This window comes from Talpa europaea, assembly GCF_964194135.1.
Source record: "Talpa europaea genome assembly, chromosome: 4".
NCBI lineage: Eukaryota > Metazoa > Chordata > Mammalia > Eulipotyphla > Talpidae > Talpa > Talpa europaea.
Window position 1 is genome coordinate 94,866,759 of NC_140070.1, and position 17,525 is coordinate 94,884,283.

The 17,525-nt window shown below is 45.9% G+C and overlaps 1 protein-coding gene across 1 annotated transcript; it reads left to right on the forward strand.

Annotated features, from left to right (window-relative positions):
• Positions 1 to 4,595: 4,595 nt before the first annotated feature.
• Positions 4,596 to 17,256, forward strand: TAGLN3 (transgelin 3; the record flags this gene model as incomplete). Its single annotated transcript, XM_084232206.1, has 4 exons — positions 4,596 to 4,775; positions 5,959 to 6,133; positions 15,335 to 15,437; positions 16,870 to 17,256. The coding sequence occupies 4 exons, from the start codon at positions 4,596 to 4,598 to the stop codon at positions 17,009 to 17,011; spliced, it is 600 nt and encodes a 199-aa protein (XP_084088332.1). The 3' UTR covers positions 17,012 to 17,256.
• Positions 17,257 to 17,525: the final 269 nt, after the last annotated feature.

Consider the following 17,525-nt stretch of genomic DNA (forward strand, 5'->3'; position numbering starts at 1 on the left):
GTGTGCAAACCTCTCCTGCCGCCCGCTGCTCCCCTCAGCAGTGTATTTCAGTCTGTCTGCCTGTTCTGTTCCCCACTCTGTCTCTGGTGAATCCTTGCACCCCTCACCTCTGGCCTGTACCCCAGTTCTTGTATGCAAAAATAAATAAATCTTTAAAAAAAAAATATTCAAACATCAGCTTCTCAGTGAAGCCTTCCTTAGTTATCTTCATCTCTGTTTCCAAGAAGTTTGTTGCTGGGTACTCAGTGCTTTTTCGTGAACAGTATTATGTTCTCTCCTTTTTTGATAAAACTTAATATTTTGAAATACAAGTTTACTTTGAGAACCCTCTCTCAAAAGACCCCTGAGGTCAGGAGTTTTGTTTGCACATTGTTAATGCTGCCCTCCTTGAATCTCTGACCACACCCATCAGCTCCTCCCCTCTCACTCACCTTAGGATGTTAATTTCCTCTTGTTCTGACCCTGGCTTTCTTCTCACACTGCTTACTCACTCACACTGAGCAACCTCACCTGTGTGCCTGTTTTTGTTTTTGTTCTTTTTTTGGCTTTATGAATACAATACAATGTGAACCATCTAGTCCTTTTCTTTGCTGTGCACCCTGATGTTGAGATGGGTGATTCTGATGATTGCCTGTGCTGCTCATTCTATGGAGGCTTTGCGCAGACCCAGCAATAGTCTCAGCACAGTGAGATGTGTGGCACATCGGCAGCACTTCCTGGTCCTTGACACAATGGACCAGGAACTTCCAGAAGTCACTGGGCAGCACATGTTTTGTTTCCTTGTTTCTTTCAGATGCAAAGTTGGGCATGGAGATCTAGCCCTTGAATTTCCGCACACCCTGTTGTCAATGCTCTGGATTTCTACCAGTTACAATGAATTTTGACTTATTGGTCTGACTGATGCTGGACGAACTTCTTGGCCCTTTCTGATGTCCTGGGCATTATGAGGGTCTGGCCAAGATGCCTAGTAAAAGATGGCACTCACCTCCACAGGCAGTGCCAAGGAAGCGTCCCAAGTTCCTGGTTTTAACTACCACATGCATACAGATGATTCAAGTGTATTTCTCCATCCCAGATGAGCTCCAAACCCGTAAAACAAACTTCCGAATGAAATAGGACAGACCATAAGCCTCCCAAGTGCAGAAAATCCAAACTTTATTACCTTTCCCACTTTATGTATCCCTCTCATCTACAAGCCCTCTTGCAATAAATGGCCACTACCACCCCTGTGATACAAGCCAAATTTGAGTCATTTGGCCCACCCCCTTTGCCTTCACCCAAATCAGTCTGATGGTTCTCTTTCACTGTGAAAACTCTCAAACTTGGGCCTCCCCTGGTGGCGCAGCAGTTGAGCGCTGGGCTGTGCGGCTGCCGGCAACCTCTGCAGCGCCAGTTAGTTCCCCGGAGCGGGTCCCACAAAAAAAAAAAAGAAAAGAAAAGAAAAGAAAAAAGAAAACTCTCAAACTCTTGCATATAAGTCCAGTGGCAAAGCTGGTAAATATATAACACCTACCTTTTGAAAGATTAAAAAAAAAAAAAGAAAACACCTCAGTAGTGTATGCTATCGCTCCCGGCATAATTTTTCCCATTATAGATGGTTTCAAGTTATGGCTGTGACCTCACTGAATGTAAGCTGGGGAGAAATGACTGGTAGCATCCTGCTATGTGGTATTTACACAAAATAGACACAATAAACACAAATATCCTCAAAAACATTGGGAATGGTAAAATGTAGCAGAATAAATCAGGAAGCAATCCATTTTGAGTATTTAAGCTTTGTAATATAATTTAAGTGTAAACTTACTTCAGCAATTGCTTATAATGGCTGAGTTTAACAACTGGCTCTCAAAATTATGGAAAATTTAACTATGTTACTTGCAAGCATATTGCTTTATAACACGAAGGCTGCCTGAATTTATAGCCTTCTTAAATAAGCTGCTTTTGCCAGCAATATTCCAGAAGCCCTCCTGCCTCTCCCCATCTACCTGGCAAACACCTCACCCCTTTCACCTGACAAACATATACTCATCTCTCAAGACTTAAATTTATTTCTTTTATAAACTTTCTCCTAACCCCCTCACCTCCTTCTTCTAGATATAATTGTATCTGAGGCCCTTGTTCTTATCACATATTTTTATCACCACCACTGGCTGACATTTATTGTTTACAAGTTTAACTTTGCTACTAGACCATATTGCTATATCTCATTCATTTTTGAATTTCAGATACACAGACCTTTATAAAAGAGGTATTGAAAAATTCACTATAATCTTATAGGTACTCAGTAAATGTAGGGTTAAGCTGATTTCCATTGTTGGTCCCCAGGAGATAAAGTATTTTGTCTCTAAAACTTCTTATGGATTTCTGGACACTTCTGATCTGTGTCTTGCTGTGACCTCCCCCTTTTTGACACTGAATCCTCTCCAAAACTGTGAGTTCAGTTATTCACTTAAGGCACCCCAGATACTTGTTACAATGAGAGGAAATCAATCTTTGAGTACAAAGATTTACAACACACTCTGGGGAAAAAAGGAAGAGATAGGAGGGAAGGGCAGGAGGGAAAGGCAAATGTACATTTTTAAGAATTGCTTCCAGTTTTATATAACAAACCACCATCTTCCTCAGAGCAAATCCAACCATGAAGAAAATAACATGCTTGCTGTTTGGGCCTCTGTTCCCTTAATCCCAGGTTGGAATTGACTATATTGCTGCCACCCAAGATGCAACTCAGTGCCTTCCAAATTTCCGCTGAACAGTTTCTTTGCTCCGAACTAGTCTCCTAAGTTCCAATTCTCTGAGGACAGTTCTGTTTTGTATTTAGAACTTCTTCTTTAGAACACTGAAGATCCCGTGAGTATCAAGACCTGCGTTTGTTGGCCCATTTTGCTCCTTTTTCTAAACCTGCTGCTCTCATAACAGCTCCTGACTTTCTCATACTCCTTTGTTTTTCAGAATTCTCTCCCCAGGCCTTCAGCTACTGACCACTAAGTCTTTTCTCAAGCAAACCACCCACATATCTATGAAGTAATTGCATTTACACTAGCTCAGGCTCCAGCTGGCAAGAGATTTTTCTCCACACAAGTATTATTTGAGGGAGTCACTTCCTGCAAAGCTCCTAATCAATTTCCCACAGGGACAAAGATCACCATCACATGTACTAGAATTGCTTTCTCTAATGTGCCTAAGCTAATTAGTCAATCTGTTCTAAAGGTAAGAATTATACTTTATTCTTTCCCCGTACAGTACTTGTCAAAGGTAAGCACTCCAAAAATATTTGTTGAGTGAACCAACGAGAAAATTTGGGGGGTGCCTGTCTCATGAAAAGTATCCAGCGATTTACATAATGCCAAGATTCACTCTTTACCCCCAAGTGTCTCATAGTCTAGAAAACAAAATGCCAAGCTCTTTAGCAGTTGTAAAAATGTCAGTACAACTTAGATCTAGCGACTTCTCCTGAGGTCTTGTTTGCTTACTACCAAATACTCAGTTACCACTGATAATATGTCAGCTATGCCTTCATGGTCCTTAATTAATATAAGCAGATGAAACATTTACATCAAAATCGTTCACTCTAAGAGTTCTTAGTACATTGGTCTCTGTTTAATTTATAAAACTTGCTCTTTAGTTCTTTCGATGAAAAATAGCATTAAAAAGCTAAATTCCTTGAATTAGTCAAACTGAGGCACCACAATTATCCACCAGAATGGATGTTTCTGGATGTTTCTGGCTGGCAACTGAATAAATTAGTGGTTATAGCGCTCAGTCCCTCCCCTCCAGTGCTGCCTGACAACTGTTACCTCGGGGCATGGGGAAACTGTTTGGCAGCCCCTGACAGATGGACAGCTGACAGAGCGGACCCTCCCACAGGCCCCACCCCCACCCCTCTCCTGGCAGCTGGATGCGGGCTCCGAGCTCCGTAGACAATCAGCTGTCTCCCCAGAGGAGAAAGAATTGTGCAGCCTAGAAAGAAGCTTTCGGCCAGAAGGAGGGAGACAGGGAGGGAGGGGGGCAGGCTTGAGTGACACAGGAGAAGGCAGCCTTTTTGGACGGCCCTTAGCAACGGCCCTGGTTTGACCCTCCTCAGCGAGGAGAAAATCAAATCAGTGTACCAGTCTCCCGGCCGCGATGCAGCAGCAGCTGCTGGACGTTGAGGCGGTCTTCCTCCCAGCCTGTTAATTACCTGCTCGCTCCCATCTCGGGGTACCAGCCGTGGCCAAGTGCTCAAGAAGCGACCACCACCCAGCCCCCCCTCGCTGCCTGGGAGTTCGGCCGTGGCTGTGAGTCCCTGGGCATCACCTCGTTTCATCGATAGGCGGGACCGAGAGGGGCGTTCCGGCGCCCCACCCCACCCCCCCGCGGGCAGGGACTTTATTCTGGAGTCACTGGCGCGTGGCTACGCTTTCCTTTGCCGTTTGTAGGTGAAACCCATGGGCTTCATTGGCTCCTTGATTTAAACCACGCCCGGCTTTCTGCCCGCTTTGCCGCTGCTGGGCCAGGCCGCCCAGCCTCATCCCAGCCGCGGTCGCGGGGCGCGGGGGCTGCTGCTGCTATTGTGTGGATGCCGCGCGGCGCGTGTCCGCTCTTCTCTTGCAGAGATGGCTAACCGGGGCCCGAGCTACGGCTTAAGCCGAGAGGTGCAGGAGAAGATCGAGCAGAAGTACGACGCGGACCTGGAGAACAAGCTGGTGGACTGGATCATCCTGCAGTGCGCAGAGGACATAGAGCACCCGCCCCCCGGCAGGGCCCATTTTCAGAAATGGTTAATGGACGGGACGGTAAGGCCGGCTGGCAGCGATCCTGGTGTTGGGGCGTCAGGCAGGGAACCCTCTAGAGTCTTCTCTTTTAAAGTGAGGCTGCAGGAGGAGCTGCCGCCGCCAAGCCCTTAATCTCATGGGAAGGGAGAGGGAATGCCCGATATCTTCAGGGTGGGAAGCTCAGGGCTCCCTGAACAATACCCTAGCTAGCTTAGGGGATTCCCCACCATCCTGGACCTGGCAGCTTCCCTCTGAGTTGGCAAATTCTAATCTCTTTTGCTTTTCCCACTGAGAATAGAGATAAGTATTTCATTGAGATGTGTCCAGCCTTTAGGTGTTTCAGATCTTCTGGCGCCATTCCTTCCTCTGGAGAATGGGGTGGTAACATAGTAAAACAAAGGAATTGGGGGGGGGGGTTTAACCACCTGCCCAACCTTCTTGGCAGCCATGCTCCTTGGGGGTGCTCAATGTCTGTGCTGAATGGGTGGGTTTTTAGGAAGCTGAAGGGAATCCTTACCTGGTAACAGTTAAAAACAGGGATGCTCCCTGGCTTTGGAGGGTGAGGGCTCTGCTGATTCTAACAAGCCCATCTTTTCCCTGCAGGCTGTGATTTACTGTTATGTAACTGCTATTCCACCCTTCTGTTGGGCTCCCCCAGGATTTGGGTTATATGTATCTGGGAGGAAGCTACCCAGTCAGTTCTTTGATACATCATTAGCACATAGGGGACCAGTTGTTGAAACCTGATTCTGATCTGCCTTTTGAGAGAATATTAGAGTCTTAACATTTGACCTCTCCTGAAGCTACTAATTCGCTCCTCCATGGAAAGTCTGGAATCATGGCCTCATCACCACCCATCATTCCCTTTCTGTCAACATTCTTTCCCTCACCCAGAAAAAAGACAAGAAGAGCAGAGAGGGACAGAAAGGAAGGGAATCCCAGACACTGGATTTACTGCAGTCGCTAGCAACTCTGCAAAGAGGAATGGGGTCTTTTGGGTCTTTGGGGTTTGGTGTGGAAACCTGGGCCCTGAGCCCATGCCATCATGGGGCAGTGTTTACCTGTGTCCAAACCTGTGAGCTGTGCCCCTCAGGTGCACCAGAGGGAGTATCTGGGGGTGAGAGAGGAAGGATTTACTTTGCATTAAGTGACTGGTATATACAAAGGGAAACGTTGACTTCTTTTTTGCCTTTGCCCCCTTCAGGTCCTTTGTAAGCTGATAAACAGTCTATACCCACCAGGACAAGAGCCCATTCCCAAGATCTCAGAGTCAAAGATGGCTTTTAAGCAGATGGAGCAAATCTCCCAGTTCCTAAAAGCAGCAGAGATTTACGGTGTCAGGACAACTGACATTTTTCAGACAGTGGATCTGTGGGAAGGTAAACAGCCCCACACGCCTCCCCTCCCCCTCTCCTTTGCCCATCTCTTTGTGAAACCTGCTTAGTCTTCTTCCCTGGGTCTGGGTGTGTGTGCGTGAGGGGTGGGTATCAGGGGGGAGGGTATCAGCTGTCATAGGGAAGACATAGTTAACCTTCCCCTTTGTGATGTTCTATTAAAAGGGTTACCCTCTTTCAAGGGAACACACATCCCAGGGCACAGCAGGGTCTTAAGCAAACTAACCAGTAAACAGAAGCTTCTCCTGGAGAGGAAGCTGATGGTTATATGGATGCCTTCCATTCCTGCTCCCCCTCCTACTACTCTCTCTCCAAACAAATGACAGCTACTGGGAGCAGTGGGCGCTGCGCTGACTCATCAGCTGCAAGCTTATAGACAAAGCCGCCTGGTTCGATGTTGTCATTCACCCTGAGAAATAAATAGCTCTCCAACCTTTTATTAAATGATTATCTGAGAGCTTGTTGACTATACCTTCCAGATGATGTGTTCTGTTCAGAGCGTGCATAGGATTGCTGGCTTTCATGTTTGTGAATTGACTTGGTTAAGATATCTTAGAGGCATAAAATCAAATCACATTCTTGGACATATTTAAGACCACTTTAGGGGGAAATGACATGAATGGAGACACTTCCAGAGAACGTGGGACCTAGAGTCCCTGTGCGTAGTGTCCCCCTATGCCTGCAGGTGCAGGCCTGCTCATGCAGCTGCTCCACACCAGGCCTGCCGGAGGCACAGGAGGTAGAGAGAGACCAGCCAAGCGGCTGCCGGGCTGGCTCTGCTCATGCTCACAGCCTCTGGCTGTCGTCAGCAGCCAACTGATAGGACAGCAAGGGCGTGACCCAGATGGCTCTGCCGACAGTGACCATGGGGTAACTTTCCTATGATCTGAGATAGTGATATTTTAAGCGCTTTTCAGATGATGGCTAAAACAGACTCCTAGCAGAGGACCTTCTATAAAACTTAGAAACAATTACCTCTTTATTCTTCATACTCCTCCTATGTCAGGCAGAGAGCTGGCATTTCTTTTCTCTTCCATAGATGATTTGTTAAAATCTTAAAATGCAGACGTTTTTCTTGTGTTTTGCCATGACTTGGAAATTCACATATTCAAAGTTAGAGTCCAGGCCTTTGGCCTTCATGGATCCTAGTCTTCAGATCTCCATGTAATATCTCAGTTGAGGTGTAGAGCATCAAAACAAGGGTGATATCCTAATAAAGGTGGCTAATAAAACTAATAAAGACAGCTGTACCTTATTAATAATATCCTATATGCTGGGCACAGTACAAGTGTTTTACAGCCTAATGCCAGTTATTTCTCTTAACAATTCTATGAGGTAGGTGTTATTAGTTTCTCCATTTCATGAATGATGAAGCTGAAGCCGAAGCTTGCCCCTGATAGCTTGTGCACATCACACGCCTACTAATAAACAGACTTGTAACTAAACCTAGTCTCTCTGATGCCAGAGAATAGGCCCTTCACGAGTCTGCCTTGTCAGACTTTGACCAAGAAGCTTAGTTTCTCTTAGTGACACCAGGAGTGTGCTGTTGAGTCATAACAGTGACTGAGGAGAGAAACCTAAAGCTCCTGTACTAAGGGCCTTGTCTATACAATGGGCTCTAGTGAGGCTCCCCAGGGACAGAAAATGTGTAGAAGGAAGAAACTGAAAGATCTGTGAGAAGAGGGTGTCCCAGTTGTGCTTTCCTGGTTCTACTTTGCTGATGATGCTTTCACTTGCTTTTCATTTTTTTCCCAAAAACCACGCAGATGAACCTTACACTGAGGAGGTAAGGACAGTAGCGGGAGAGCAGGGAGTGAGCGATGCTCTCTGATAAACACCTTCCCCAGCCCTGTGTGTTAGATGCTTCTTAGGGAAGAGAAGAGAAGAATGACTGCAATAACCTGAGAGAGGTAGACGACAGCTGGGCTCCAGGGTAGGATAATGCTCCTAGAGAAATAGAACAACACAGGCACTGAGGGACGTTATCCCTAGGGCAGAAGGATGGAGCTTCACAGGAAATGACGAAGGAGACCCACTTCATGGGAACAGTGCAGGCTTGCAATAGGGAATGTAGCTGGCAATAGGAAAGCAGAGGCTTGGGAGTTTGCAAAATGCCTCTAGAAGCCCCAGGGCCTGGTAGCTGCCTTGGTGGAGAAATTGGTCAAAACTGAGGTTTAGGGAGATTCACGTAAACATTGGAGGGGATTCTTGATATCCCCCAGAAATACTGTCTGATGCTCAGGCCAATACTTGTTACCATGCCATGGAGCAAGAGGTGGGAAAGTGAGTTGCTATGAGCAGAGAAAGGGCCAGGGGCAGAGCTGGTCTTGTGTGAGGCCAGTGGTGAGACCCACAGTATGACAGTGTGGACAGATCGACCATGCCCAGCCCAAGGCCGTGTTGCAAGAGCTGGTTGTCATTCATGAGCTCTGGGGATGTATGCGTTCTAATCAAAGCCATGCCACAAGGCAGGGTCGGGCATATCTGTGTGCATGTGAAGGTGTCATGTTTGTGTACACAGCTATTGGGCTAGCCTTTTGTTTAGCTTAGTCCCGTTTTCTCCCAACTATTCTATACCTGACCGTGGTGGTGGTGCTTTCCTCACATTTCTGTGTATTCACATTCATTCCCGATGCTTGTGGCTGTGGCTGCTGTCCAGCCCTCCCAGCCTGGGTGCTTCTCTTCCTCTTGTGCAGGATTTTAGTCTCAGTAGCTCTCCATCTGTCATCTCCCCTCCTTGACATCTTCCACGGAGAGCTTTGCCTGGTACAGCTGACCTGGCGACTCCATGTTGTGTTTATGTCATAGACAGGTAAAGCTGCAGGAGTCACACTTGTCAAGTGCCTTCTCATTAAGACTTTGTAATTTAGAAAGGCAGTGGCCCCAGATGTTCCCACTATCCTGAAACCCCTTTTAGATGTGAGGTGGTTTATGTGGAATGGACTCAGAGGCAACAAGAATAAAAGAGTCAGCGTTTTAAAATGGAACCTCTTGTGCATAATACATTGCTCTGTTAATTACAGACCCAAAAGAATTTGGTGGAGTCAAAAGAGCAAGAGTTTTGGAGTTTGCGAGTTAGGTTGCATCACCCAGGATTATATAGCCCAGAAAACGCAGCCATGGAACTGGGAGGAAGCTGAGGGTGACCTGTTCTTTTCACTGATGGGGAAGAGGAGAGGGCAGCTTGGAGCAGTGGAAGGGGACTGGGGAGTTGAGAGAAGAGAAGGTGAATGTTTGGCAGCTTCCTTTGGGATTTTCTGTGGATTTCTGGAAAGGACAGGGGTGGGGTATCTCAGCTGTGACTCAGAGCAGAGTGTACTGGAGGGAGGAGAGAAAGGAAGGGGTGAGTGTGTGTGTGTGTGTGTGTGTGTGTGTGTGTGTGTGTGTGTGTGTGTAAGAGAGAGAATGTTTGAGAGCCAACAAGAGTGCTGGTCAGAAGGACCAGAAAGCTATTCCTGGAAAGTGATAAGAGTTCAGATTTCTGAGTTAGAAGTTAGACTACCCAGTTCAAATCCCTTTTCCACCACTTACAAGTTAGCTTTTCTCAGCTTTGGTTTTTCACAGCTGTAAAATGGGGAAAATAGTGTCTATTCCACAGGTTTGACACAAGGAATAAGTGAGATGGTGCATTAGACGTACTCAGCATATTGCCGGTCATGGCAGAGTAGAGTAAATGCTGGCAGTGTAGAAATTACCACTGTCGTCACTCTGTGCTTTTTGAGACTAATAGAAAATGAGGGTGGGGGAAGAGGCAAGTCTGGGAAGGTATATTTTTTGCTTTGGAACAAAGGGACTTCACTTCATTAATGGCTTGACACAGGTGCTGGTAAGGTTGACCTTTGCCCTCTCTGTCATCAGCGGTGCCTTCACCTCATCGGTGATCGACCGGTAGAGAAGAACCAGCTTTTCCAGGCACTTTATTGTCTTCTTCCATCTCTGGGTCGTTACCCTCTTGATACCTTTCCCCATAATATATTGCTCTGTTAATTCCAGACCCAAAAGAATTTGGTGGAGTCAAAAGAGCAAGAAGTTTTGGAGTAAGGTCACTGTATCCTAGTTGTGTGACCTCAGTGCGGCTGCTTAGCAACTCAGAGCCCCAATTCCCTTCAAGATAAATAGGTCCAGCATCTCCCTTGGAGAGTTCTTACAACAACCCAGTGTGTAAATGTCTAGCACAGTGCCTGGCTAATAGACACTGAACAAGTGTGAGCTGCTTTCCCCAATTATAAGTCCACCAGCAACTGACATTTCTGGTTCCTTTCCATAACCAAACAGCCAGTGTAAAATTCTAGAATGTCAGGCAGGACATTCTGGATCTACCAACTCTGATTATTCTTCTCAGTAATCCTACTGATGAGGATCCAGGACAATTGGTTTGTTGTGCCCCCCACTCCCTCTGCTTGATGAGTGGGAGTCAGGGAGGTGTGGAGTGCCTAGAAGTACCAAATATATTCTCTGGGGAGGTATCACTGTATGTGTCGTTCCTCAACAGCAGGAGCAAAAGAGATAGTTCACCCAGTTTGAAGGATATTTTGGGATATTGTGAGGTACCTGCGGTGATGTGAGTCATCACAAATGCCTGCTGTTTGAAGCCTGCGTTTCTGTCAGAACAGCCTTTACCACATTTATACCACATGCTGCTGGCAACTGTTTCTGTCAGCAGTGGTTCTCAGACTCCAGTATACCTGAGAATCACCCAGAAGTCTTGTTAAAACACACGTTGCTGGACATCAGCCCCCAAGTTTCTGAAGTAGAAAGTCTGGGGTAGGGCCTAGGAATTTGCATTCCTCCAGCTGCACAGGTGATGCTGATTCTACTGGACTGGGAACCCCACTTTGAGAACCACAGCTACAGAGTTGCTCCAGAGAAACAAGCCACAAAATACTCATAAATCCCACAGAGAGATTCCCACCTTTTCTGCTGATATTTCTCCCTTGACTCTGCCAGTATTTTTTCTACTTTGGAGAGCTGGGCTTATGGGGAGGGGAGCAGGGGGATGCCTAAGTTATTACACAGGAAAACAGGAAATGGTTTCTTCATTCACTGGTTGTCTTTCTGTAAGTCTCAGAAAGATGAAAAGAGCCAGTATTCCAAGAGTCACAAGGATGAGGTAAAACTGATATAAAATGGAAGCAGCACTGAAGCAGAGTTTGACTGTAGTCATAGCTTTAGTATTGGAATGAGAGTGTCCAGTCTAACTTCACACACCCAGTGACTTCTCTCTGACCCTTTTCTTTCTCTTTACCTTTCTCATTATTTTTCTATTTCCAAAGATCTGTAAAAGGTATCATAAGAGTAATGAAAATTTTAGGAGAACAAAATCCTGCTTGAGTATCTTTATGGTGTTAGCCCACAGAAGAACCCCCTGGTTGGTGTGGTGGGTCCCCACATGCAGGAGCGCAGGCTTCACTCCGCAGACATGATTGCCAAGTAGTGTGGGTGTGAGACTGCATTTGCAGACACCTTATGTTGTGATAATGCAGCAAAGAGGGAAGCCTTAATCACAAGTAGAAATGGCAATTGATCTCTGAGACCCTCTGAAACGTTTTTCCAGGAAAGCAAGGAAAGCTACTACCTTACCACCTCTTTCTATAACCACAAGGGTAGTATTACCTCCTCCCCTGACGGGGGTTAGAAGAGACCAGATCTCCCGAATGAAATTCTGGATGGTTGTTGGTGTAAATTTGGCTCCTCTTCATTCATCTACACGTTGGCCTGGTGGTCTCCTTGCATCATTACCTCGACTTAGTCTGATTTCTGCTCTCTAGGCATTGCTGGTGATTCTTTTAAGACATTTTTTTCTTCTTTGGAATAGCCTTGAGCAGCAGTTTTCAAGCTGTTTTGCCTAGGTGCTGAGGGCTAGCTTTCAGGGAGCCAAGTGATTCCCAGCCCCCAGGCTCTCACCTGGCCCCCACCTTGGGTCCAAGCCCTTTACTGTTTGACATTGTGGAAGCTATCTCTGAAGAAGGTGGCATTACTTACGAAGATGTATTTAGGACTTAACACATGTCAGATAGTGTGATTCTTAAAAAATCAAAGTATCAAAGCAGTGCTTGCCTATCCAACTGGCTGCATTAGAATCATCTCGGCAGATGGTCCCAGAATCTGACTTTTTAGATTCTTAGGTAATTCTCATGATCACTCAAGTGTGGGATTACTGGGTGAAAACTTTCCTGGTGGTATGAATCACCTGGAATCCTTATGAAAAACAAATTCCCAGCCCCATCTCAGGCCTGCTGAATCAATTTATCAAGGGAATGACCTCAAAATTCATATTTTAAAATATTTCTTCTTAATTTAATCCCATAACTAGTCCAAGAAGCTCTGCTCTCAGGCAGGCCAATGTTACATTTGGTGGTAACTCACGCAGTTTAGCTTTTGTTGCTTTTATACCTAGCATACCTCACAGTTCTTCCTGTACTGTGCCTTTAGACATTTAATAAATATTTTTTACCCTCAGTTTCAGGACCTCAATATTAAATTCAATGGACAGGAATCAGCCTCTATAAATGGCCCCCTTCTACCCAGTGGCACTTGGCCATTTGGGATTGGTGCCCTTGACCCAGTGGGGCCCAAGAACTGTGCCCCACTTTGATTCCCTGAATATCTATCTGGCCTGATACTGATGCATCACGGCCACATCTTTGTATCATCCCTGATCACTGAGGAACGTGCCTGCCCAGCCAGCCTACAATGTGGGAGGAGGGAGACGTAGAACATGGCAGTGTGCCTCATGGTCTTTGCTGGTAGGCTTTGCTTGAGGCACCTGAGCTAAATTTGGGCCTTGGTTTACATTTTGGGTGACTCTGGATACATTAGTTATCCTCCCAGAATAAGTTTCCTTATTCACACATTGAGAGGAATAACATCAATTCCATGGGGTTGATGTCATGAATAATAAAAGTATGTAGGCAATATAACTTATCTCTGGCCTTGGGACCTTTAGTAAGGAAAACTTCTCCAAATAATGCCCCCTTCCCCAGCTTCCTCTGCCCCCATTATGCATTTGCTTCCTAGTCTACTCTCCTGGGATGAGGGTGGGGTGGAATTGACAGTTATGTTACCCAACGTAGTCCCCTCTTTCTGGGTTCATGTGGCAAAGTCATTGTGAAAGGAGGGTGTGCTTGCTTCAGTACTCATGGCTCAGGGTAGTATCTATAGCTGAGTTGCTGGGTGTCAGGCTCCACAGTTCACCAGATCCTGAAAATACCAGACCCACTCTTTCAACCAGATACCACTAGATAAGAGAAACAGATTTCCTGTCTGCTCTTTGTACAGAGAAGAGTGATAGACCCTCACCTTCCTCAGCCTTCCTACTTCATTGTGTCTCTAGGTTCTTTTTAATGGCTCCCTGCTTAAGTATAAACTCTCCCAAATCTCTTTCCAGAGTGATCCTTCAGAATATCATCACTTCAGTTCTATTGGGGAAAAAATGGATCATATTATTCATTGACAATTACAGAAATATTTTTCATCAGAAAAAACATTCTAACAACCACCTCTGTGTTTCCTTTCTCTTAATTCTCAGTATTCCTTGTGCCCTCCACTGTCCCATCTCCATTCTTCAGCACCTCAGCTGTTCCTTGAATCAAATCTGGGGGGCACCTCTGCATTGAGAACATTTCATCCTGCAATCCATCCACCAACCCCACATTCCCGCAGGATACATGAAATGGCTCTGTGGTTAATATGGGAGGTGGTGCAGAAGAGCGATGAGGGAAGAGAGTCTGCTGTCTCTCCTCTTTGAATAAATGGACATCCTCTGTGGGCCTAAATGGGTTATTAGAGTTAGACTCCATTCTCACTTTCCACCCGCTTTCCCCTGTAATTCGGTAGTCCCCAGGGACTGAGCTACAGCAGCCAGGCTGGAGAAACCACAGATGATTCCCTTGGTCTAAAGAGGCCTTTTAATGTTTGCCCTTGACTTTCACAGTCTCCTCTAGGCTGAGTCCTGCCTTTCTTTGTGACCTTGTGCCTTTAGCTTTTGCCCTCCACACTAGTGCTTTGTGTGGACTAAATCTCAGGGCAAATCCTCTCCCTACCCATCCCCTACTCACATACATGCCGTTTACTTATTGCCACCATTTCTCTCCTTCCAAGCAGCACTACATAAAGGGCCTATCATGTTTCATTTTGAGTGTTTTCTGTGTTGGTTTGCTTTTCTTTATTTGACAGGCCTTTAACCCAAATAGCTGAGTATTCAGTTTATGTACATGGTTGATTGTAGACCCTTTTACCCCAGATCAGGTATAAGAAAGAAGCTACTGGTTTTGTTATAGAGCAACCCCGATATTAAACGGGTTCCTGGCTGTGGGTCCTCACCCGCGCGCTTTAAAGGGACTTATGAATACTCTACTACAGACACACACAAAAGGGTTAATAAAAGGTTTATTTACAAGAGAAAAAGAAATAAGGAAAATGTACAACTCAGGGAGAAAATAGGGAAATAAAGTCTTTAATGCGTCCTACCCGATCTGACGACCTGGAAACCCAAAGTCACTCTCAGAGCTGGCCGGACGCTGCGAGCTGGTGGAGAGCCAAAATGGGGGCTCCCCAAAGCCCACGTGTCTGCCTTTTGTATCCACCTGGCTGCTTAACCCACCCCGAGGTCCCAGCCACCTTCCCTTTGGTGCTGATGGGATTTGGAGTTCCCAGTGTCTTTGGCTTTGACCTGGGGTGGGGGTGGAGTCCACAAAGCCTATATGGAATTTGCTTTGGGACATCCCTTTCCCCCTAACAATTTGACGTAGCTAATCCATCCAACCAGATTTTCTCCAGTTTCCATTCAATTCCAAGGAATTGAGGAAATTCCTCTGAAGACTGCCACATCAGCCAGCCCACAGGAGCCCCCTCACCACAGCTTATAGAACCCTCTAGACAAGGTCTTCTGCTCAGGGCAGGAAACTACCTATATCTGAGCTGCTGTGTATTTAGAAAGTTTTGTTCATACAGCAATGACGAGCAGATTGGAAACTGAGTGTCTGTGTTATCTAACAGCAGACAGTGTTTAGCCAGGTGATTTTTTGTCTTTCCAAGAAGTTTGGCAACTTTGAGAAGTGTTTGCTGTCCCCCTGCCTTGAAGGTGCTCTCTGCAGTTTCCTATCAGAGCTTCCTCTTGGAGGTCCAGTCTTCCAGACAACTTGGCTCTGCCTCAAGCTTGGCTTTAATCTCTTCTTTGGCTTCCAGGGAAGGACATGGCGGCAGTGCAAAGGACCCTGATGGCTCTAGGGAGTGTGGCTGTCACCAAGGATGACGGCTGCTACCGGGGAGAGCCATCCTGGTTTCACAGGTAAAGATTTTCTTTCCCACCCCCAGGAGCAGAGGGTGATTTTAACAAGAGGGAGGGTGAAAAGCCTTCTAGCTCCTCAGGGTATTTTACACACAATACCTCTCAGAGCAAGCATGCCTAGCCCCCACAGCTCGAGTCCGGGAACAAGGAAAGACTTACACTGCTAGTCAGACCCACCAGACCTACAGATCCTGCCTGCTTTGCCTTTGCTCACATTGTTTCTCTTGGGACTCAACTGACCCAGCGGCTTTTCTCAGAGCTGGCATGATGTCTGAATTTGGTTTTATTATGATCCAACTAGCCCTGAATCAACCAACTTTTTTTTACTAATTTGCTTACTTTTATACTTAATGAATGAAAAATGTTCTGATGTGTTTATTAAGCTCTCTCTTTCCCTCTCAGAAGTGGCCTGACCTCAGTATTAAATTAAATGGTCATGTCAGTAACGGGTCTCTTCCTAAAGTGATTTGCTTTTGTTGTTTATCTTGGGGAAAGGGCCGGAATAGCCAGGGAATTTCAATTCCACCCAATAGTTCAAGCAGGAGATGAAAAGAGTAACATTGTGGTAGATAATTAATGATTAAGTTCCCTAATTCCCTTCTCTTCTTGACAGTTATAAAAAGGTACCAGCTTGTCTCGTTTTAGGTGAACCTGGTCTAAAAATATCCTAGATACTTGAAACCCTGGTTTTAGTTTTATTAATGACTTATTGTGATCTCTCTGACCCATAAGATTATTTACTATGTGGTTCCTTACTGAAGTTTGCTGATTTCTGGGCTAGAATAACACATTTCCCTTCCTTAACTCACAGGCCCTTCAGCTCCAAAATGAAACATAATCCTTGGCTCTATGCTGGGAAGGATAGATTGGTATTAATGACATGCTTTGTAAGAGCTGATTTTAATTTTCACAAGGGCTTCAGGTAACTGTGGGAGAGAGTGAGAAGGAAACTCTGGGAGTGAAATCCCCAGAGAAGTTGCCACTGATTCTTTGTTGAAATTCTAGAAAACTCGGGGGTTCTATGGCGTAAAGAGTTCATGTATCATGGCAGAGTCATCTCTCCGGTTAGAGTCACAGCTCAGGGTGGGACCACAGCTCAGAATTGGGTGAGAGCTCATGGTAGGACCACAGCTCAGGGTAGGGACATAGCTCATAGTAGGGTCACAGCTTAGAGTGGGGCATTAAGCCATAATAGAACCAATCTCATGGTAGGCCCATAGCTCAGGGTAAGAAAATAGTTCGTAGAAGAGCCACAGATCATAGTAGGGCCCAGCTCATAGTAGGATTGTAGCTCAGGGTAGGAGCCTAGTCCATGATAGGACCTGATCTTCTACTAGGTGACCCCAGTAGAGCCTGTCTATCTGCAGCTCTTGGGAAAGGTTAACAGTATGCTGATCAGAATGACATATTTTAACTTACTCCCTCTTCCCAGGAAAGCACAGCAGAATCGGAGAGGATTTTCAGAGGAGCAGCTTCGCCAGGGACAGAACGTTATAGGTCTGCAGATGGGCAGCAACAAGGGTGCCTCCCAGGCGGGCATGACCGGGTATGGGATGCCCAGGCAGATCATGTGAGACGCCACCTCCCAACCCCAGTAGAGAGGATGAATGTTCCACACCACAGTCTCTATGATAAAGAAATAGTTAGTCACCTTCTGACCTTCTCTTTCTCAACGCCTCCTGTCCCTGGTTTTTGCAAGTGCTGCATTTCTGCTGAGAATCCGCGTTGCCTACTGCTGCCACCTTCGGTTCCTTAGAACTATGCAAAGACTCCGCTTCCTTCCTCTTCCTGAGCTCCTTCTTTGGCCTAAAAGTCTCCGTTTGTCTGATTATTTATTTATTTATTTGCCAAAAATTTCCCTCCTCAACGTATAGATCGCACCGAATAAACAGATTAGTCTTGTGTCTTCAAGTGTCAAGTTCCTTTGTTGTGGTAGAGACTTGGCAGGCAGGGCTGCTTTCTACTCTGTTCATAAGGCCAGTAAATGGGATTAAGCCTAAGCTGTATTGTAGACATAGGTTGGCTTTGAGGTAGGTCTTACAAGGCTGTGTTGTTCACATTGGCAATTGGGTTATTTACTAATGTGTT